This window comes from Myotis daubentonii, chromosome 10 (genome assembly GCF_963259705.1).
Source record: "Myotis daubentonii chromosome 10, mMyoDau2.1, whole genome shotgun sequence".
NCBI classification, from domain to species: Eukaryota; Metazoa; Chordata; class Mammalia; order Chiroptera; family Vespertilionidae; genus Myotis; species Myotis daubentonii.
The window spans coordinates 7,852,365-7,875,091 of NC_081849.1; the positions used below are offsets into that span (position 1 = coordinate 7,852,365).

The 22,727-nt window shown below is 44.9% G+C and overlaps 2 protein-coding genes across 3 annotated transcripts in view; both read left to right on the plus strand.

Moving 5' to 3' along the window:
- The window catches only part of LOC132242643 (GTPase IMAP family member 4-like), a 192,308-nt gene that overhangs the window by 69,128 nt on the left and 100,453 nt on the right, over positions 1 to 22,727 (plus strand). The gene's annotated exons all lie outside the window — the stretch shown is intronic.
- LOC132242638 (GTPase IMAP family member 6-like) overlaps positions 11,722 to 22,727 on the plus strand; it is a 464,769-nt gene continuing 453,763 nt past the window's right edge. Inside the window, exons 1-3 of one of the 2 annotated variants that reach the window (XM_059711559.1) lie at positions 11,753 to 11,965; positions 13,971 to 14,055; positions 16,800 to 19,412. In XM_059711559.1, coding sequence (XP_059567542.1) covers positions 11,852 to 11,965; positions 13,971 to 14,055; positions 16,800 to 17,593 — 993 coding nt within the window. In that variant the 5' untranslated portion in view covers positions 11,753 to 11,851 and the 3' untranslated portion in view covers positions 17,594 to 19,412. Of the gene's footprint in view, positions 11,966 to 13,970; positions 14,056 to 16,799; positions 19,413 to 22,727 lie in introns of those variants that run through there. The other variant, XM_059711547.1, reaches the window with a different exon arrangement.

Here is a 22,727-nt window from a genome sequence, read left to right on the forward strand (position 1 = left end):
GGGACGGTACAGAGGGAGACGGGGACAGAAGGGGAAGCCTGAGAAAAGCTGTGTTGTTAGAGTCAGATGGAGAGTAACAGACATTAACCACCCCAGCACTGTGAACTCAACTCACTGGCGGCGTCCCTGGCACCCCTGCTTTTCTTTCCCGTCCAGCTCTGTCATTTCAGGGAACACATCTCTTGGGGACAAAGGTGTAGGTAGTGTCTGTGATAATAATGTGCAGTGTCTGCATTCAGGACAATCAATTCACAGAGTTAAAGTTGAAATTCTTCAGATGCTCTCTTTCCTTGTTTACGTGACAATCATCACAGCAGGGGAGACAGACTATGACACTTAGATTGCCTTTGAATTCCCAGACTAGTAGTGAGGCGTGTTGCTCTCTGTCCCCAGCCATCCATGAGGAATAATCACGGGCCCTGGCCTCACTATCAGGGGGCTGGGACATGCAGGGGAGCCGTGGACATGGGTGAACACCACTTCCGTTACACACTGTTATCACCTTGTTTTGAATCTGTCCTTGCTTCTTCACTGGGCAGCCTCTTAAGTGTGCTTAAAGTACGATACAAAACAGCCAACTCCTGCTTACTGTCAGTATTCTATTCCTAAAAATACAACCGTCTGTGTCAAAGTACTAACAGGGAGCTATTTCCTACCTTTAATATGCAAAGCAAAAATAATGCAATATACATCAAACCCAAAGCTCATCAATTTCTTACAGCATATATAAAATTCATAAAGCACCCATTCAATTTTGCTTTCAATACAAGAAATTTAAATCAATGGTTTTCTGAACACCAAAAAGTACTTTAGTTTATAAAAAAAATCCTGTTCAAATGGCTAGTATCAAAAATTCATGTTGCTACAGCATGGAGACTACAGTTAAATACTGTGGTGTGTACTTGAAATTTGATAACACAGCAGGTCTTAAGTGTTCTCACATATACAAATAAGATAATTATGTGTGTGAGTTGATGGGAGTGTCAATTAACCTGATGGTGATAATCACAAAATACATGTACATCAAATCATTGCATTGTGCACTCTAAATATATATATAATTTTGTTCTCCAATTATACCTCAATAGAGCAGGAGGGAAAATAAAAAGACAGCAAGTGAGGCTGAGGAGCAACCAAAACATTGTTGGTGACAGTGTAAAATATTAGACCATTTTGCGACAATGTCTGGTAGTTTCTATGTCCTTTATTAGAGTACTAGAGGCCTGATGCACGAAATCTGTGCAAGAGTAGGCTTTCCCTCCCCCAGCTGCTGGCACCAGCTTCCCTCTGGTACCCGGGACTCAGGCTTCACTCCGGCCAATGGCAGGCACCCGGGACCAGGCCGCCCCTGCAACCCCAGTTTGGTCTGGAAGGACATCTGGTCTAATTAGCATGTTATGCTTTTATTATTATAGATTAGGTCTTTCTCCATGTAGAGCACACACATTTCTTGCCAAGTTTATTCCTGAGAATCTCACTTTTTGTGTTGCCATTCCAAATCGGAATTTTTCCTTGAAAAAAGAGTTTTCTAAAGAGTTTTTATTTTGTATGAAGGAATAAAAAAATTTAATGCATTAATTTTAAAACCATCCAATTTACTTATTTTAGCACTTCTAAAAAATACTGTTTTATTTCCTTTTGATTACCTTGGAATTTTTAGGTTGATCATAGACTTGGTTGCAAATAATGGTACTTGATTCCCCTATTTCCAAATATATACCTCTTATTGCTTTTTCTTGTTTAATTACATTGGTTGTTACCTTTTATTTATTTATTTTTAAATTTGTTTGCATTTGTTTTAGAGAGAGGGAGAGAGAGGACAGGGAGAGAGAGAAATATCAATGGGCTGCCTCTTGCAAGCCCCACCTGGACTGGAGCTGGAATCCCAGCCACCTCTTGGTACACAGGATGACGGTCAACCAACGGAGCCACCCGGGGCCAGGCTGGTTGTTATCTTATAAAAAGTGAGCTAATGTGCGTTTATTTTCCCAAAGTACTAACAGGGAGCTATTTCCTAACTTTAATATGTAAAACAAAAATAATGCAATATACATCAAACTCAAAGTTCAGCAATTTCTTACAGCATATATAAAATTCATAAAGCACCCATTCAATTTTGCTTTCAATACAAAAAATTTAAAACAATGCTTTTCCAAATACCAAAAAATACTTTTGGTTTATAAAAAAAAATCCTGTTTACATGCCCTAAAATTTAGGGCATCAAAAAATCTTATCATTAACAGTAATGCTGGTTATGGACATTTAGTTCATTTATTTTTAAGTCCGGGTAGTACACTTTGTAGCCTGTGATTCCGACTGGTTCCCCCACTATCCACCCACTGTGGCCCCCAGCGCCACCATCACTGTCCTGTTTCAGCGATGGGGGAGCCCAGAAGTGGGGTAACCTTTGTGAGATCACCTGGCAGTGAGCGGCTGTGGCTGGGCCACGGCCTCTAAGGCTCCTCGGTGTCCCCTTACCTGGCGGGCGCTGCCAGCAGGGCTCTGCAGCCTCAGGAAGAAGCAGGTGGGCGCGCAGGAAGCCAGGCGGATGCTGTTACACAGGAGCCCTCTGCAGGTCCAGCATTTAAGGACACGTGGCTTTCCAGAAGCAAGGAGAAAGGGGTTGCTGAGCACCCGGTGGCCCCCTTAGACTGGGTACAGGCCCTCTGGATGGGCAGGAAAACTGCTGTAAACAAGACATGGAGACCAGGGAGCGGCCCTTGCTGTGTCCCCCCTTAATGGGACGCTTCCTGTCAGAGCCTGCCAGCTGCCAGGCACCTCCCATTTCCTTTTTATGATGTGTTAAATAAGCAATATGTGGAGGAAGAGGCTATGCAGGCAGTGAAGGACCCTCCTCCCCCATCAGAAACAGCCCCTGTGACATAGGAGTTCCCATGGGGCACGCCCTCCCCAACACTCTCCTCAGCACCCTTCCCAGGAGCACCTGCCTAGCCCTACTCCCCACACCCTTCTCCAGGCTCTCCTTCTAGAATGTTCCTGCTCACTATGGACAGACAGGCACCGCTGGTCCACAGTGGGCCTGGAAGACCAACTCTAAGAACATGACTTTGATGGGCTCCCCAGCCGCAGGTGCTGGCTCCCCCCTCTCTGCCATTGGACAGAGCAACCCATGGGGCTCATAAGGACTGGAGTGTTATGTATGGGCAACCGGGAGCAGGGCTGCCGTTCCTCTATTTGTCAACTGGCCACACATTTAAGGCTGGAGCAGTGAACACAGAACATTACCTTGCAAAGTGAGATGGAGAACACAATATAGGCTTAGGCTCCCACATTCTGTTGGTCAATTCCAATAGTTTTATTTGGAATATTTGCAAATCAAGGAAGCTTTTCTTATAGGTGCTGTTTTATACTGATTATTAAACAAGAAATTGATTTATAGCACCAAGGATTTACATAAGTGAGGTCAGAGGGCCTAACCTTGAACTCAGGGGGGAAAAGTCCTTTAAAGCACAGCCTGAAAGAACACTGTACTAGCTGGAATGGTGGATTGCAGCTGTTTTATAAGAAGAAGATGCCGGTGCTAGAAAGTTCAGACAATGGTCAGAAGTCTGTAACTAGGAACCTCGTATATAGAGGCATATGGGAAAGTCAATGTCATCATTCATTTTCCACACACTTGCTGATCCCATTTTACATGCCAGGCACTGTGTTACCTACTGGAGACAGAGATGAAAAGGTCAGAATCAAAGGAAAAACGATTGAACCTCTCTAAGAATATATGCTTCAAATTGTTGAGAGCACGTTTTGAAAATCAGATTGGGGATGTCATTTTGTTAGCAGTGAAAATGGCACTAGGTGTTAGACCTCAGTTCAGCAACATCGGTACTGGCTTAGAAAAGAATTCAAACCCAAGACTGAAATTATAAGAAAAAAGTTTATTTAGGGACATGCAAGTAGAAGTGAAGTGAGCCATAGAAGAAATGGGCTCAGAATACAAGTTACATAGACAAAAGAAGCATCCTTGGAGAGGCAAAAGAAGGACCTCAGAGACTAGAGATGCACCCTGAGAGAGGAAAGAAGGGAATGGGAATAGGCAGGGTGTGCTCCGTGGAGAGAGCCATGCTGGGTCCTCCTCCCTGAGGGCTTTTATCTGGGGCTTCAGGGGAGGATCTCAATAGAATCTTCATCAGCTTTCCAGGCATATCTCCTCAGGGTCCTGGTCTCAACTGGTTGTTGGTGCCTAGCTCATTAGTCAATGCAGCTGGTCCTAATGTCAGACATAGCTCGCTTGTCTGGTTTTTCTGCTTTTTCTGCTTTGCTGGGCCTGTAGCTGAAACACAGCTTAGGCTTAGGTGTCAACTCCAGGGGTTAGAGCTTAAGGGAGTGGTCATGCAAGGGCTTGTGGTTTTTCTAGGCACCCAGGGCTCTCTGCCTTGGGGACTTTCTGCACCATGCCCATCATTCCTACTCTGCCATCCCTATCCAACTGCCTACTACATTTCCTCCCAAGAAATCTTGGCTCTGAATTCTTTAAATGAATAGGGGCATAGGGTCCCTCCTGTAGCTGCTTCTTGCTGACGAGGAATGACATTTCCTTCAAAGCCAAGAGATCCTTGCTCTCTGTCAGAGGGAGATGAGGCCTGGGGACAGGAGGAGGTTGCAATGGTGTCTAGTGTCAGCAAGGGGTGGGATTCCCGGAGTACAAATAGGGCTCATAACCTGGTGGAGACAAATTATGTTATAAATCTTAATATTATTGGGCAAAAGCCAGAATGACAAGAATTATGACTAATGGTCCAATGAAAGAGAGCATCGCAGCAAGTATCCATAACTAAGATTAAGTATGCCTTGGGCCTTATCTTAGAAATTGTAAAGCTCAGGAAAAGATTTAGTAAGACAACTAACTGAACTAGAGTTGAATCTTCCTTATAAAAAGGCAGCTACCATCTTACATAATAATAGACAAACATGTAAATTGACCATACCTCCGCTATGCTAACCAGTCAATCAGGAGAGTATGCAAATTAACCCAACAAAGATGACGGTTAATTTGCATACATAGGCTCCAAGTAGTGGAGCGAAGCCTAGCAATGACACAGGCGTTCTGCCCCAACCCACTGGTGGAGGGCCTCTGGGCCTGCTCGGTCAGCGCTGCTGATGGGATGGAGGAGCAGAGACACAGCCTGCAGGGGGGCCGGCACCAGCAGTTCCAAGCCCACCTCAGCGCTGGGGTTGAAGGAGCAGAGACCCAAGCCTTCAAGGAGGCCCGGTACCCAGCAGCTCCAAGCCCCGCAGCCATGGAGGCGCTGGGGCTGCTGGGTTCAGAGGAGCAGAAACACAGCCCACAGGGGGGCCAGCACTCAGCTGCCCCAAGCCCCACCTGGGCGCTGGGGTTGGAGGAGCAGAGACACAGCCCCCAGGCAGGCCAGCACCCAGCCAATCCAAGCCCCACAGCCATGGCAGGGCTGGAGCTGCTGGGGTCAGAGAAGCAGAGACAGAGCCTGCAGAGGGGTGGGCACCCAGCAGCCCCTAACCCTGAGGCCGCAGAGGTGCTGGGGCCACTGGGGCTGCAGCAGAGACACAAACCGGCAGGAAACCTGTGGAAAGGGAGATAAATTGTCATAACTTTATATCCCTTTCCACAAGATGAGAAAACTGACCCTGATTTATTTAGTGATATGGCCCACACCTTTCTACAAGCACAGGATATGTTATGACCACTCCCAGGAAGGTCTGGTCAGAATACTGTCTACAGGGAATAACGCTACTGTGGAAAATCATCTAAGACAGGAAACAAGCTTTTGTTGGGTTTATTCTGAAGGTCAAAGAACAGGCCACCCCAACATATAACGTGTTGTTATATTGATGATCTTGAGCTGCAGATGCTTGAAAAACAGCAAATGCAAGGAGAGGTTTTCACTGAAGTCTCCTTCTCTGCCTAAAACCGGATCCCCCAAAAGGTTCTCTTGATGGGAAAAGTGCCATCAGCGAGTGAAGACTGACTCCTGTCACAGGACAGGAGACTAGAAGTTGATATCACACCCAAACTTTGTTACAAACTTTCCCCCCCACCCCCATTCATCTTTCCTAAAAATCATGTACTCTCCTCTAAGAGGCCTACATCTCCCGTCCCCTCTCCCTAGGAAGAAGGTATTTAAATCTGGATTCTAAGACATCTTGGGGAGTTATTCATTTTTCCCTGGGATCTCCCACATATACATGAGGTACACATGTTAATGAACTATAGTTTTCTCTTGGTAATCTATCTTTCATTACAAGGGCCTCCGCTAAGAACTTAGTAGGGTAGAGGAAAACTATTTTTCCTCCTCCATAATTCTATCTCAGGAAATCAAGTCCCGGGCTGAACAGTGAGTTTGGCTCAACTGCCAAGAGTCCCAGCTGAGGGGAGGGAAGCTTCTAGGGGGAAATCAATGATACTGGCATCAAAGTAGGACAGAGGGCACACGCATGGTTGCTGGTGGGAGTTTAAAGTGGTTCAACATTTTTGGAGGATGATTTGGCAAAATCGATAGAAATGTTCAAGGTACATCCAAGAGTCTTCTTTTAGGAATCTCATTTGCTGAGATAAAGCATGAGTGCATAAGCCCTGGTCAGAACCCAGGATGCTACTGCGGGCTCCCCTTCCATGATAGGGAAACCTGCTAACAACCTGCATTTTTAGGCAAGGTGGCAACTATACTAATAAAAAGGTAATATGCTAATTAGACTGAACATCTTCCAGATGTCCTTCCAGACAAAGCCTTGGTGGCAGGACTGAGGCAGAGGCAGTTAGAGGTGATCAGGCAGGCAGGGGAGAGCAGTTAGGGGGATCAGACCATCAGGGGAGAGCAGTTAGGGGGATCAGGCCAGCAGGCAGGTGAGCAGTTAGGTGCCAGCAGCCCCAAGGGGTCCCTGATTGGAGAGGGTGCAGGCCAGGCTGAAGGACCCCCTGCTCCTGTGCACAAATTTCATGCACCGGGACTCTAGTAGGCCATAACGACCTAACAACCAGTCCCTATGATGCCCACTGTGGCCAGCGAACCACCTGATCAGGGGGTGGGGCCAGCAGCCAACCTCCCTGCTGCCGGCCTGTCACTGATTGGACTCTCCCACCCTGATCAAGAGCCAGGATTGCCAGCCAAATGCCCCCTCCTTTCCCCCTCCATCAGCCCACCCCACCATGATAGGCCTGCAGCTCCTACCCTGGCCGGCCCACCCTTGATCACACCCCCCCACCCTAACAGGGAGTGAAAATTCATTTGAGCGACCCCAACCTTCTGCAGCCCCTCCCCCTGGTCGGCCATTCCCCCAATGAGCCCTTACCACCCTGATCAGCCTGAAGCCCCACCCTCTAGCCAGCCCCATACCTGATCAGCACCCTACCTCAATAGGGGGTGGGGCTGGCTGGCCAAAATCTTGCAGCCCTTCTCCTTCCAGGTCCCACTCCAGATGGGCCCACCCACCCCAATCAAGGGCAGGGCTGGTTGGCCAACAACCCGTGGCCCCTCCCCCAGGCCGCTGGCCCCCAATCGGCACCCCCCCACCAACCCCATTGGGGCCAGGTTTAGCCATGGGGAGGGGCTTTGAGTGGTGGGTTGTCCCTACCCCCCAGTTGGACCCCCCAAACCCAATGGGGAGCAGGGCCCACCAGCCAATCACCCGTGGGCCCCTTCCCGCAGCTGAGTCAGCCCTGATCAGGGGCCCTGATTGGGCCCTGATCCAGGCTGGCCGGCCAGGCAACCTCCTGCCATCTCCTCCTCCTGATAGGCCCAGCTCTGATCAGCCCTGATTGGGGCTGAGCTGGCTGGACCCCACCCGTGCACAAATTCGTGCACTGGGCCTCTAGTGTATGCCATAAAAACACAATTTCTCTCCCTAAAGTCACTCTCATTTCAAGTCAAAAGAGCCAAATTAAGACTAATCTATTTACTGCATTAAGTCTAGTTTCAATTTGGCCTGATTATTTGCATGAATACAACAAGAATAGCAATTAATCATATAGGCTCTTTTAAATCTGCTTTGCTGGAATCTCATAAGAAATCTCCAGATTAAGCTTTAATTAGCAACTCAGGGCAAAGAAGTCAAGCCACAGTTGCCATCAGGCTTTTCCTGCAATACCTATAGATTTGGGTGAATTCCTCAAGTTCTCAAGCTTCTCAAAATGTTTTGAGGTTCTTTCTTTGTCATCTCCCAGGAGAGCAACCTTAAGTCCTTAGCTGAAAAAACTGCCATGAACCATGTAAATAAGCAAGGCTTCAGGCTGTTTATAAAAGGGGCTTTTATCGGCTTCCCAAATCAACCTTAATTCGTTAAAACTTTCTGGTAACATCCAGAGTGGAGGCGTGTTTCTCTCAACCATGAAGTCCAGTCAAAGTCTTGGTCAATAAATCCAGCTTCTAACTGTGTCCTGTTATAAACAGTACAGATTCCTAGATACCACGCGGGGCTCCCCAAAGTGATCCTGCCTATTTTCACTTTCATAAACATAGTGCGAGAGTTCTGCTCCATATCCTCAGAAGTTTCTTAAAGTTTCCTCTATATAGAGTTTTTTTTTTACACAATTGTAGCTTCATTCTTAGGCATTTTATTTTTGTTACTTTAAAAAACCACAAGTTGTTTCTAATTGGCTATTGTTTGTATGTTAGTTAACTTTTATGGTTTTTATTTAATGTTGTACCCATCACATTTGTAATTAGAAAACTTAGCAGTTAATTCTCTTGATTTCATAGGTGATGAGATGATAATTTTAGATACATCTTTTTGTTTCATATCCATGCAATTTCATTTTATTGCATACAGTCATACATCACTTATCAACTGGGATCCATTTTGAGAAATGCATCCTTAGGTTATTTCCTCATTGTGCAAACGTCATAACATGCACTTAAACAGACCCAAATGGTCATCCTACCACACCCCCAGGCTATATGGTATAGCCTATTGTTTCTATACTATAAGCCTGTACAGCAGAATTCTGTACTGAATACTGTAGGCAATTATAACACAATGGTAACTACCTGTGTATCTAAACATAGGAAAGGTACAGTATATGTGTGGTACACTGTTCTTTCATATGCAGTGCAGTGAGTTTTTTTACACCAGAATCACCAGAAACATGTGAGTAATGAGTGCACTACAATGTTACAACAGCTATGACATCACAACAGCTATAATGTCACAACAGCTATGATGTCATTACATGATAAAACTTTTTCACCTCCAGTGTAATCCTGTGGGACCACCATTGTATGTGCTCTCTCTCATTGAGTGAAATGTAGTTATGTGACACATAATTGTATTTCCTTCAGAAAAAAAACATTTAAAATAGTGTTAATGGTGAACATTTCAAACCTCCAAACTTCATTAAACCTTCAAAATCTTTATCAGAATATTTTTATGATAGAATACACTCCCTGAGGAACATTTTGGTTCCATCTTTTCACAGCTGTTCCAGAACAAAAAGATGAGATGAAGCATTCAAATAACTGAAGGGGGTCCTTCAAGGCCAGAGCATAGAGGAGAAAAAAGACTCTGTAATGAAATGAGGAGGAAAATCCAGGAAGTAATCATATTTGGCCATGTCACCTAAAAGGGGTAAGGGGAAGGGAAAGCGCAAAAAACAACAAACTGATGATCACAGCCCCAGGACACAGACCCACTAAGAGGGTGTGATTTAATTCCAAGACCACACTACCCCTCCCTCACACCTGACCACCATATTGACAGGGCTCTGGGATGGCAAGAGTAAACTGAAGCTGCAGGAACTATGAGGGGCAGACTCTATTTAAGGAGTCCTTTAAGAAGTACAAATTGGCAGTTACAAAGCAGTCACAGGGATGAAAAACACAGCGTAGCAAATATAGTCAATAACATAATACCTATGTATGATGCCAGATGGGTACTGGATCACATCGTAAGGTATACAGGTGTTTAACCACTATGCTGTACACCTGAAACTCATATAATATTGAATGTCAACTGTAGCTGAAAAAAAATGTAATAAAGTTTTCAAAGCTTTACAAAAGGGGGTCCTTAGGGAACCCCACAGACAATAGGTGAGACAAAATTCTACAGGCCTATTGACTTTAGTTCCTTATATCTGTTGTATCACATCCAGCTTTCAACATTATAAGGCCTAGTAATAGGCAGGAAAAATACACAGTCTGAAGACACAAAGCAAATATTAGAGCCGCTCAGATATGACACAGATTTTGGAAATTTCAGACACAGAATGTGTGTGTGTGTTTGTGTACACACACATATATGAAGAGATTTCTTTATTATAAAGGATATTTATGTATTATAAAAAATTGGCTCACATGATTTATTATAAGGATTTGGCCCATCTGATTATGGAGTTAATAGTCGCAAGTTCCAGTCAGCACACCAGAGACCCAGGAGAGCCAGTGGTGCAGTTCCCACCTTCTGAAGACATTCCGTTCAAGACTCAGTTCAAGTCCAAGGCCTTTTCCTGAGAGAAAATATTTAAAGGAAGGATGAGTTAAGGGAAGCAAAGAGACAATGAATTTCTGTCACAATAGTGAAGGCATAGGATAGCTGCAGGAATTGGGCTGTTCTCAAAGAAGGGAGATTAGTTAAAAAAAAAAATCATTCTTCCAACAAAGCAATTTTTAACTGATGTTCCACAAGAATTTTTAAAACATTTAACAGCTGACTATTTAGTCAGGGGCCCTAACTGCATTCCCTTAGACCAGGGGTGGGCAATCTTTTTGTGAGTGCGTGCCAAAACCAGCAAAATCTCTGACTCAAAATTCTTCTGTGTGCCAATCCTAATTTTTTGAGAACATGTTACACTTACTTGATATCTCTTAAGGTGTACGTATGTGAAGAACCTTGAAGAAATAATAAAATTCATTCGAGCGACAAAAACACAGTATACGATGATGAAAAATACATTTATTTTTTAATGTATACATACATGTACACTGGTAGTCCGACAGAAAACTTTATGACTCCATCTGATACTACCAGTGGGGCTTTTGCTGCTGCATCACTGATGACAGAGATTTTACATCAGGTTTATATTTCGTGACCTTCAGAGATATGCACGAGCTACTACTTTCATCTGTCAGGCTACTCCTATTATGAGACTTAACAAAATTCATCACTGAGAACAAAGATTCACAATTGTAAATGGAAGATTATAAGAGAGGGTTTCACGTGCCAGCAAAAGTTACTGGCATGCCATGTGCGGCATGCGTGCCAGGGGTTGCCCACCCCTGCCTTAGACGGTCAAATTAAAAAATGAAGTCCTAACCTGTTTGGCTCAGTGGATAGAGCGTCGACCTGCAGACTGAAGGGTCCCAGGTTCGACTCCGGTCAAGGGCATGTATGTACCTTGGTTGCAGGCACATCCCCAATAGGGTGTGTGCAGAAGGCAGCTGATCAATGTTTCTAAGTCTCTATCCCTCTCCCTTCCTCTCTGTAAAAAATCAACAAAATATACTTTTTAAAAAATAAAAGCAGTTGACACAATAGCCATCTTGTGTGAATGAGTCAAAATGACACCTATTTCTTTTTGTCAGTTTGGCAAAACATATATTTTTTGTAATTAGTTTGTGTGTACAATGAGATGAAAAACATTGAAAATTGTTGCCCTGGCATAAAATTTTCTGAAGGGTCTTCTGCCTTTTGTTAAGCCTCTAATTCTGGTTGTGCTGGTCAGGATAAAAATAATAACAGTCTTGTGCTCTTGTTCTTCCTGTTTCTCTCACTAAGGCTGCAAAGTGCACACAGCATAGGCTCTGACTCAGGAAGGCCTGGCCCTGGTGCTCCCTCCCACTTCCTGCTTCTCCACCCACAGCAGACAGCCGCTTTGCCTAGAGCAGTTCTTAGCTGAGTTTTCGGACACATTTTGTTGAAAAACACAATGTGGTCTTTCTGTTCCAATACCTGCGGTGCTTTATGGGACCTCCGCCTGTCAAGGCTCCTAGATGCCTACAATGTGTCGACCCCAAAAGAAAAAGCCAAGGACTCAGAGGAGGTAAGTCTCTGCGTATATCTGTGTGTGTGTGTATTTGTGTTTGTATGTTATAGTTGTATATATTTTGTGTATGTATGTGTGTGTGTGTGTTGTATTTGTGAGTGTATGTGTGTGAGTTGTGTGTATTGTGTTTTTGTATGTGTTATGCTTGTGCGTATTTTTATATTTGTGAGTATAATATGTGGGCGCTGTGTTTGAGTGTATACAGGGTGGTGCAAAAGTAGGTTTACAGTTGTTCATATGGAAAATAATACAATAATTAATAAGTAAAATAAGAATAAACTGTTTAGAGTACTCATAACCATAAATCTTTTGGCCCACCCTCTTTGTGTGGCTTGTCTGTGTTGTGTTCTTGTGAGTATTGTGTTTGTGTGTATGCATGTGTGTTGGGTAAATGTGTATTTGTGTGTTTGTATGTTTGTGAGTGTATGTGTATTTGAGTGTATTATTGAGTGGTATATGTTGTGTTTTTGTGTGTGTTATGTTTGTGTGCATGTATGTGTGTTGCGTATATGTATGTTTGTATATTTGTGAGTGTATGTGTTGTGTTTGAGTGTATATGTGTGGATGGTGTGTCATGTTGCTATGTGTATGTTTGTGTGTATGCATGTTTGTTGTGTATATTTGTGTTTCTATGTCTGTGGGTGTATGTATACTGTGTTTGAGTGTATGTGTGAGTGGTATATGTCATGTTTCTGTATGTGTTATGTTTGTGAGTGTATGTGTGTGTTGTGGTTGTGGTTGTATTGTGTGAGTGATGTGTGTGTGTTGTGAATGTGTGTGTGTCTGTGGTATATTAGAAAGACTGTGACTAAAAAGTCAGGAGAACTTTGTGTGCCTTGTGCCCTTCGTAAACTCCCTGCTTATATGGGGAAGATGCTTCCATGAGTTTCACTTTCTCCATGCAGTGTAGCTTCTTCGTGTTCCATGTGAGACAAAACCACCGAGTGCAGCAAAGGTATGAGGCGCTGTTCAGGGCTGGATAGGGACCTGCAAGTCAGGTGTCCCCACACCCTGGACCCTTCCTTCATCTGGAGAAGGTCCCTGACTGTGAACGTCTTCAGGTGTCTTGTGTGTCCCAGCACAGAGTCCTGGGGCCTCGCACTTTCCTTCCCAAACCCACACACCAGGATGGACTCCTGGAACAGGGAACAATGTTAGTCCCTGAGGTGAGGCAGTGCGGGTGGCAGCAGGGTGCACTTCCCTCTCGCCTGAAAGATGACTGGAGTTTCTGGTGGGTGACAAGGCCATCTTTGCAAAGGCTAGGAGTTGCACTAGGAAATGTCATAAAATGTGCTAGAATGTTAAAGGGACGACAGGACACCTAGTTCAGGTCCAGCGTTCACACTTTGGGGACACTGAGGCTCAGGCAGTGTGACCTTGGAGGTGGGCCCTGAGGTCTCCTGGCTCCAGCAGGACTGTCCTGGAGCCATGAAGTTCCTGTGCCAAGGCTATTGGCCTCCTCAGCATAGCACCCGGCCACCCATGTCTCAGCCCTCTGCCATCCTCACTGCCAGGCCTTCCTCAGGGATCATCCTGCACCAGGACCTCACTGCACCCACAGCCAGCCCCTCACCAAAGTGTCTTGCTCCCACCTTCCGGAACATTCTGGCCACACATCCTTCCACTGCTCCTGGGACACAGTATCAGACCTGCTTCTGTGTCTCTGCTCCTTTCTCCTCCTCACATGACAGCTCCAGGACCTTCTGTCCATCCAAATGCCATCTGTTACTCAGGCTGCAGGCCATCTTACCTTTTCCATGAAATTGCTTAAACTCACAATGCAGACTACAAAGGAGAGAGAGAGAGAGAGAGAGAGAGAGAGAGAGAGAGAGAGAGAGAGAGAGAGAAACAAGGCCCCTAAACAAGACAGTGTCTCAGACCTTCCTCTCCTCACTCAAGCCATACCCCTCTCCCAAAACCAATGTAAAAAACTTCCTTCTGACAAGAGAAAGTCAGGTGCCCCCTGAACTAGTTGAAAAATCAGACATACTATTTTCTCTAGGTGGAGGAAGAAGAATTCGAGGTGATTGACCTGGACAATCCCTCAGGAGCAGTGGCCCAGCATCCTAAACAAGACGTGTCTGGAGGTAAAATGACTTCCTAGTGTACCTGAACCTGAGGCAGGTGTGGATGAGGATGTGATGTGCAGGGTGCCCTTGGAGAGGCAGCAGAGTGCAGCCCAGTCAGAGCTGCACCAGCAGATGGCCCTTGGGTGGGGCCTTGCTTAAACTCACCTAATAAGAGAGAAAGGCCCCCAACAGGCACAGTGAGAGAAAGGTGCGGAAAAGCGGAGAAAGAGAAGAGAGAGGGAGAGAGAGAGAGAATATGAACTAATTCTGTACTCAGAAATTACCCAGGGATACCTGTACTCACCTTGGTGGGGGCTTGCAATCCAACAAACCCTATGTTGGTGCTTGATGGTTCAAATGTGGGAGCATTGAGGGTCAGAAAGGCTGCAAATCACCATGTGAGTGAGTGGCTGCCTTAGAACTGGGCTGGCCCTTCTCAAGGGGATCTCCCCCGAAAGCTCTTGCATTGGGGTCAGGTACTTAACAGTCATGGGCTCAACTTCATCATTATCCCAGGGAGACAGAGTTTAGGAGTTTTCGAAATCTATCCATTTTCCTGGCCAGGATAATTTATTTATAATTCATCATGTATTTGAACACAAATGATTTTTATACTATATGGACTTCAATGACCTAAGCCAGTGGTCGGCAAACCGCAGCTCCCGAGCCACATGCGGCTCTTTGGCCCCTTGAGTGTGGCTCTTCCACAAAATACCACATACGGGCGCGCACGTACAATGAGATTGAAACTTTGTGGCCCATGTGCAGAAGTCGGCTTTTGGCCTGGGTGAGTCTACTTTGAAGAAGTGGCTTTCAAATAAATGGAGGGTATAGGTTGGTTGCAGGCGACAGGAGAAGCAGCACAGGGGAGGTGCGCGCGATTCATACACAAGTTGAGGATGGGAGAGTTGGAAGGGTTCAACCTCAGCGAATGTACCTCAATCAGATTGAGGACATTTTCAGCAAAGGCCAGTTTAGGAGTACCCTAATTAAGTTAATAACAATGTACCTACGTATATAGTTTAAGTTTAAAAAATTTGGCTCTCAAAAGAAATTTTAATCATTGTACTGTTGATATATGGCTCTGTTGACTAATGAGTTTGCCAACCACTGGCCTAAGCCATTGGAAGCAAGCCGTATCAATAAACATGCCGACACATGATTTTCCCTTTCTCATGGCAATCAAAGTTAAATATTACTTTAAAAATCCTCTCTAGCATTTGAGTAATGTACTTGGCGTGCACTGGCTCCAGGCTTGCCCAGAGGGGAGTCGGTACTGTCTTTACCCAGCTTCAGATTGGCTGGGAGGGTAGGGATGAACATTCCACCTGCCTTGCTTCCTTGAAACTCCCAGCCACTCACTCAGATTCCTTTCAAAGCCAACTGGGGGAAGCTGGAGGGTCCCAAAGTCAACAGTCAGAATTGGTTGGTGTGTCCACCAGCCAAGGATGCTAATCCTGTCTCTATGAGGTAAAGTTAGGGCTCTGTCATTGAGACACATCAATGCCTTCAGTGAGGAACAGACTTGGAAACCAGAGCTGCCATTTGGGACCTTTTTCTGTGCTCTGGGTCTGTGACCTCAAAGGCCAGGAGATGGAATTCTCTTTCTGTCCTTCAGCCCCAGTCATTTCTAAAATTTTAACATTAGATTTTTAAATATTAGTTGGCATCTTCAAGTCTTCTCTTGACCAATAGTTCTTATAGTCATCTGGGTGGGACTATTTGGCCCAAATTTCAAGGATATAGACAAAGAATGTGACCTCAGTGTGCCTCTGTGCTGTTGAGCCCGGGATCTGGTTGAAAGATCCCATATTCCCCATGTTTCTTGTTGGAACAGCTGAAGGAGGTGATGTGGTCAGTCACTTCAGGGACAAGACATAGACACAGACCCACACACTTCTGTCTTCATCACCCAGGGATACCTAGGAAAGCTCAGGGTCTCATATTCATGAAGGGCTGGTTTCCACCTAGGTGAGAACAGGTGACCCTGAGAAGTTTCAAAACCTGTAGATAAAATGTGGTATTCTACCATATGATCCAACATTTCCACTTCTGGGTATATGCCCCAAAGAAGTCAAAGCAGGGACTTAAATAGTCATGTGTACACTAATGTTCAAAGCAGCATTATTCACAATAGTGGATAGTGGGAACAACTCATGTCCATATATAAGAGTAAACAAAATGTGGCCCATCCATATAATGGAACATTTTTCAGCCTTGAAAAAGAAGGAAATTCTGACACATGCTACAGTATGGATGAACCTTGAAAACACTATGTCAAGTGAAATAAACCAGACACAAAAGGTCAAATTTGCAGGAACTTATTCTAGGTCCCTAGAATAGTAAAATTCATTGAGACAGAAAGTAGAGTGGTGGTTAGCAGGTGTTTGGGGAAGGGAGACATGAGAAGTTATTGTTTCATTGCTACAGAGTTTCTGTTTGGGGTGATTTTAACATTAAATTTTTAAATATTAGTTTGCATCTCCAAGTCTTGAGATGCGTGAGTGATGATTGCACAAAAATGTGAAGGTATTCAATGTCACTGAGTTGTACACCTAAAAATAGTGAAAACAGTAATTTTAGGTTATGTATATTTTACCATAATAAAACAATTAAAAAGAATGGAATATGAGCCCAGAGCAGGTTTTAGGTACAGATGTTAATCTGTCCTTCCTCAGAGGACAGTCTGCCCTGAGGTCATGAAGCAGACCCAGGAGTGAGGCTCTAACCCCAATCCCTCTGCTTTCTCTTGATGCTTCTAGATCTGAAGGAGAAGGAACAGACCCCAAAGAGGCTGAGGCTCATCCTGGTGGGGAAAACCGGAAGTGGGAAAAGTGCAACAGGAAACAGCATCCTTGGCCAGGAAGTGTTCCAGTCCAAGCTCAGTGCTACACCAGTGACCAAGACATTCCAGAGAGGGAGCCGAGAGTGGGCCGGGAAGGAACTTGAGGTGATTGACACGCCCAATATTTTGTCCCCTGGAGTTCCACAGGAATTGGCAGGTAGGGGCTCCTCGGAAGCCATCGCCTTCTCCTCCCCAGGGCCACACGCGGTGCTCCTGGTGACAGAGCTGGGCAGGTTCACAAAGGAAGACCAGTTGGTGGTCAGGCGCCTCCAGGAGGTCTTTGGAGTGGGAGTCCTGGCCTACACCATCCTGGTGTTCACCCGAAAGGAAGACCTGGATGGTGACTCTCTGGATGTGTATGTGAAAGAGACTGACAACCGGGAGCTTGCCAACCTGGCCAAGATTTGTTCCATGCGCCACTGTGGCTTCAACAACAGGGCAGAGGGGGCAGAGCAGGAGGCCCAGTTGAAGGAGCTCATGGAAAAAATAGACATGGTCCTGTGGGAAAATGAAGGCCATCATTACAGCAACAAGGCTTATCAGTTCTCCCAGCAAAACCTTCATCTCACAGAAGTGCAGGAAGGCCATATAATCCAGGGGCAAGGCTCTGAGGAAAGGCCCAGTGGGGAGTCCTTGATGAAGGAATTGTGCCAAATCCAGAAGGCATCTGAGGAAACTCACAAATGTCTCCTGAAGAGGGCACCTATCTGAGCATATGCTGGACTCCACTGAGGGACAGCTGTTTCTTATGAGCTCCTTTCAGCCCTGTGTCCAGTTTCCAGCCAGCCACTTGTCCTCTCCATCCCACAGGTCACTGACCATGCCAGTCTCCAGGTGGTAAGAGAGGGTGGGTTCCTGAGTTCTCAGCTACCATCCAGGTCCTTCATTGCATCTTTCAGTGCACGTGGACCCTCCCTTCTCTCTACTCCCTGCCCCCAGCACGCTTTCTCATATGGAACCTCACATTACATTGGCACTGCATTTCTTGAAGTTCTTAACTTTACCCTGATAGAATGAAAGTTCCTGAGGGTATATCATTCTCATTCTTCCATGTAACCCCCACAGCATCCTGGTCTTTGGAGTCACTCCTTAAATGATGATAGTCAATCAGTGTGGGAAGCTGGTCAGGTGACTTCACACCTCCTGGACTATGTCCTTGCCCACAAAGAGGCAGGCATAGTGACTTTTTAAGTTACCTACTGTGTGTGGTAGGGCCACAACATTGTAATGGTTCTGAGACATGAGAAGAAGGACAGCTGCTTGGCTCAAGGGGGAAAGCAGGTAGAAAGAGACAATCAGGTAGAAAGAGAGAATCAGAAAGGAGGAGCTCTTTCACTCACCTCTGAAAGAGGCCATTGGATCACAACAACGGAGCCTGTGGGAACTGGTAGGAATGATGAGCAAAGTGGGGCGGGTTATCCAAGGAGCCAGACCTGTCAGGCAGCTGGTCCTTATACCTGGCTAAGGACATGGAGGCCTCAAGATGTACCAAGGGGCTTGGGCAGAGGAGGAACACTTTCCTAAAGCTGACATAGATTAGGGATGTTCTAATTAGGGTCCCCTCTCATACATCTGCCTTCTGATTGTGGAAAACAAAGATGATTTTCAGCTTATCTGCAACCCCTTCCCTTCTCCTTGACAGTGGAGAGAAGGATGCATGAAGTCAGTATATGGGTGTGTAGTGGGGTTCCCAGTAAGGTATGTGTGGGTGTTGAATGGAGGGAGGCAGAGAAGAAAGGGAACCTGAAAAGGTATCAGTTGAGTAACATGAACATTGTAGGGAGTAGCCTGCCTGGTGATGGGAGGCGTCTATGTCATATGGGTCTTTGTGGAGGGCTGCAGACAGGAGCCTTGGGAAACGAGGTGGACAAGCACCAGATGACAGCGGATGTTGATCCCGCCCTGGCCTCTGAAAGGGCGGTGCCATGTAACGCTTCAAAGAGCCCAGCACATCTCAGATGAACCTCAACTTCTCTGGAGTCTGACCAAATGATAGAAACAGGATAGGTGGGAACAGGGAAATAACTCGCTACAGACCCCTCTTTACCTTTGTCAAGCAATGTGGCAGAGGGTCTCCAGCTCCCTTCTTCAGGGTGGGGTGGAAAGTGGAGGTGGGGGTGACAGTGCTGGGGGACACTCAGAAATCAGAGATGCAGCCTCAGGTCTGTCTAGATGCTTACCTGATGGTCAGAGATCTTCTCCTGTCAGAGGCTCTCTCAGGACCCTGGTCTCCCAACCTGGAGGCAATAGCATCCCCTGACCCAGATACAGGAGACACCTAAGAAAGCCAGAGCATTTGTTGTACTGAAAGTTTCAGGAAAGTATCTCAAGGCAGAAAGGAGACTTCTTTTGGTTCACACCTAAAACAGCTTTCGTGCGTGACCCATTGATTATATCAGCACCCCACTTCCCATAGACCAAAACACCACTGTTACCACTATTAAGTCTTTATACTCCCAAGACCCATGGCAGGAATTTCAGTTCTGTTCCTGTCTTCTATGTTCCCTTCTTATGAATAAAATATTGATTTTATTTCAGTGTCTTTGCTTTCCTCATTTATGTACTTCCTTTGTTATGCCCGTGGAATTTATTCTTCTATGTGAGAATTTAAATCAATTGTTTAAGTTTCAGAAAAGAACCTCAATGGCATTCCGGTTGGAATTGTGTCACACCTCTGTATTACGTTTGGGGTACATAGTAAATACTTCAAGGACACATGAACCAAGGTCATCTTGTTTCTAAGTGAGCAGACTCGCAAGTTCGGAGCTATGGAGTCAAAGTTAAAACCATCTGCATTTCCATTAGGGTGGCAAGATACATTTCTTCAGTAAGTGTTGTTGTTTTAACTATTAGCTGAATTCATTTCATAATAGAAAATACAAGCATTTTTTTCCACCAAGTGACACCCATTCAGTGATTCTAAATGATAAGTCACTCAAAACATATCAGACATGGTGTTTCCTCTCCTTTATTACTGAAAATTAGGGAAGATGCTGCCCACAACATTTCAGTAGGCAGGACAGATGCTGCTCCACTGCTGTCACTCTGGGGGCTCAGAGAATGGGGCAGGCAGGTGTGGGCCTGTCTGGACACTCCACAGTCTGTGTATCACTCAGAAAGACATGGTGTGGGCGGGACGCTGGGGAGAGAGGATTGTTTTGGCTCAGGCTGTGAAAATAGTGAACTTCAGAATTCGTTATTTTCAAAAAATATCTCAACACTGGAGTAAAGCATGAGAAACAGAGACTTGTGTAGTTTGAAGAGCCCAGTGAGTACACACTTGTTTCCTCCTTGGTGGATCACATCAGCTGCTAAAGGTCTCTGGGAAGGTTTCTCCCTCCCACTTCTCCTGGAACAACATTGATGAACTAAGGAGAAAATACACAATAACAAAATAATAATTTGAAAGCAACTGTTTGGAGGCACTGGGAAGTGACCAAATACAGACTGACCCCAGGGGATTTGAACCTTTGTCAATATCCAGTGGCCAAGATAAAGAGACCACACTACTGCCGCATTCATGTGGTCTTCCTGTCTTGCTGACACAGGAATAACCCTCAGGCAGAAATTAACAGTGACTGGAGAGAAGGTGGTTGAAGTGTGGAGGCAGCCAGAGCCCGTAGATAATGATGGGGAACCTCCCAGAAGAACAGGGCTACAGAGGGAGTGGGGCTTTAGAAATTCTGCACATAAATTACTCCTCAACCTTTGGCTGATCCAGGGACTTTAACCTCCAAAGGGTTCAGGGAAAATTGTTCTGGAAGGCAGAAAGAGCAGGTCGGAGATGTCAACAGCAAACAGAATTGGAGTAGTTCCACTGAAATCCCAAAGGGTCATATTTTAGGAGTAAATAGCACATCAGGGTTAAGGGATTTGCCTAAAGGAAGAGGTAAATTGGAGTAGTCCTTGGCTAATGACATCTAAACCCACCCTTTACAAGGTCAAAGGGATGTGCCCATAATTTGAGTGTCTGCTTAAATGAAAACAAACTCAACATTCTTTAGGAGAAGATAATAATATCCAGAGTCTCTACCAGCATATTACCTACATGATCCTGTAAAGTATTAAAAATTCTTCTTTTCTAACAAAAGTCTAGAAAGCTTTAAAATTTCCCTCTATGCATGTTTATCTATAGCTCACAACTTTTTGCATATTCTGTTTTCACTATCATTCAGTTTAAATATTTTCTATATTCTTTGTGATTTTTTCCCCCCACTCATGGGTTACTTAGAAGTTTGTGCTTAATTTCCAAATATGTGAGTATTTTCTGGAAGTTGCAGTATCCAATATGGTAGCCACTAGCCACATGTGGCTATTGAGCATTTGAAATATAGTGGGTGTACCTGAGATATGGAATTTTAAATGCTATCTAAGGATAACTAATTTTTACTTTAAAATTGAAGCAGTACCAGTCATTTCTCCATGAACTACAGCCTTGTTGTTTTGGGTAGAAATACATTTGATCTAAGTGTTGTATCGCATGTTATTGTTGTATCACAATGCATTGTAGTATTAACATAAACACATCATCCATTTAGTCACCACAGTGGACTGGTTCTTTAGTACTTTGTTTTAATGCAGAGCATTCTATGGTGTCTGCGGGTCATACGCACTTGTAAATATTGTATATAAGAGTATTTCTGTTAATGTTTTATGTCTTTATTGTTTGGATCAATCTGTTTAAAGATGGGGCACACCCCACTTTGCAGGGGGCCCAGTTGTTTGTGGGCAGACTGAACATGTAGCAGGGATTGCAGCAACTTTAAGACATCAACAGCCAGAAATTCAGGGTTTGAATTTTAAGAGACTTTTTGTCTGTGTGTCTTTAATGTAACTTTGGTTATTAATCTTCTTTGCTAACATAATTCACTTTTCGCCGTTTTATGAACATAGAAAATCTTCTGTCTTTGAGTTGTGTGGGCTTTGTGCCACTCAGAACCAAAGGTCATTTTTCTGTGCGGAGTTAAGATTCTACGATTCTAAGGATAATGTCTCGGTTCATCCTTTTGAAAGTACTCATTTATTTACTGTAGGGGTTTTTTGTAAAAATAAAATTGTTTCTGTTTTTAAAATCTCATGTTATTACAGTCTACTCTACTCAGAAAGAAAAATATGGGAAATGAAGCCTTCTAACCCCCCCCCCCCCATGTCTTTTTCCTAGAAGGACCAGCTCTGCAGGCTGCAGAAATAGTAGGGGGGAGGAAGGCACTCCCGTTTTATAAAGAAAAATAAACCTGTGAGTTATCCCTGTTAAAAAAAAAAGGGGGGGGGGAGTTAAAGCTGACCAGCTAGACCCATTTTTAGGCCCACAGTGTATACATGGACTGAGTTAATGTCTATCTTGGGAATATTATTCTCAGGAGAAGAAACGGGAATGATTCGAAGGTGGGCTATGGCTACCTGGGAGAGGGAGCAACTGGCTGGCCCTGGAGTGCTTCCAGCAGATGTGACATTTCCCAACCTGGAAGCCCCAGTGGGACCATAACAAGGCAGTAGGGGACACATGAGAGAGACCAGAGAACTAATAATTTAAGGGATTAGGGAAGCGGTTCCCCGGTCTCAGAACCTAAATAAAGACTTTAATATTCAGCAAGGCGAAGAAGAATGAGAAAGTACTCTGGGCCAGGCCACGAGGACCCATTGGGCCAAGGGATATTAAAATTATATTTTGTCACCAACAGTTGGCCCGAAATCTTAAGAAAACTACAAAAGTTAGAGAAGTGGAAAGATAGAAGTGAAGAACTGTTAAAAGAGGCTCAGAAGGTCTATGTACGCAGAGATGAGAGAGGCAGAAACAGAAAGCTAACCTGATGCTCACAACTGTAAAGCAAGTGGCCCAGGGAAG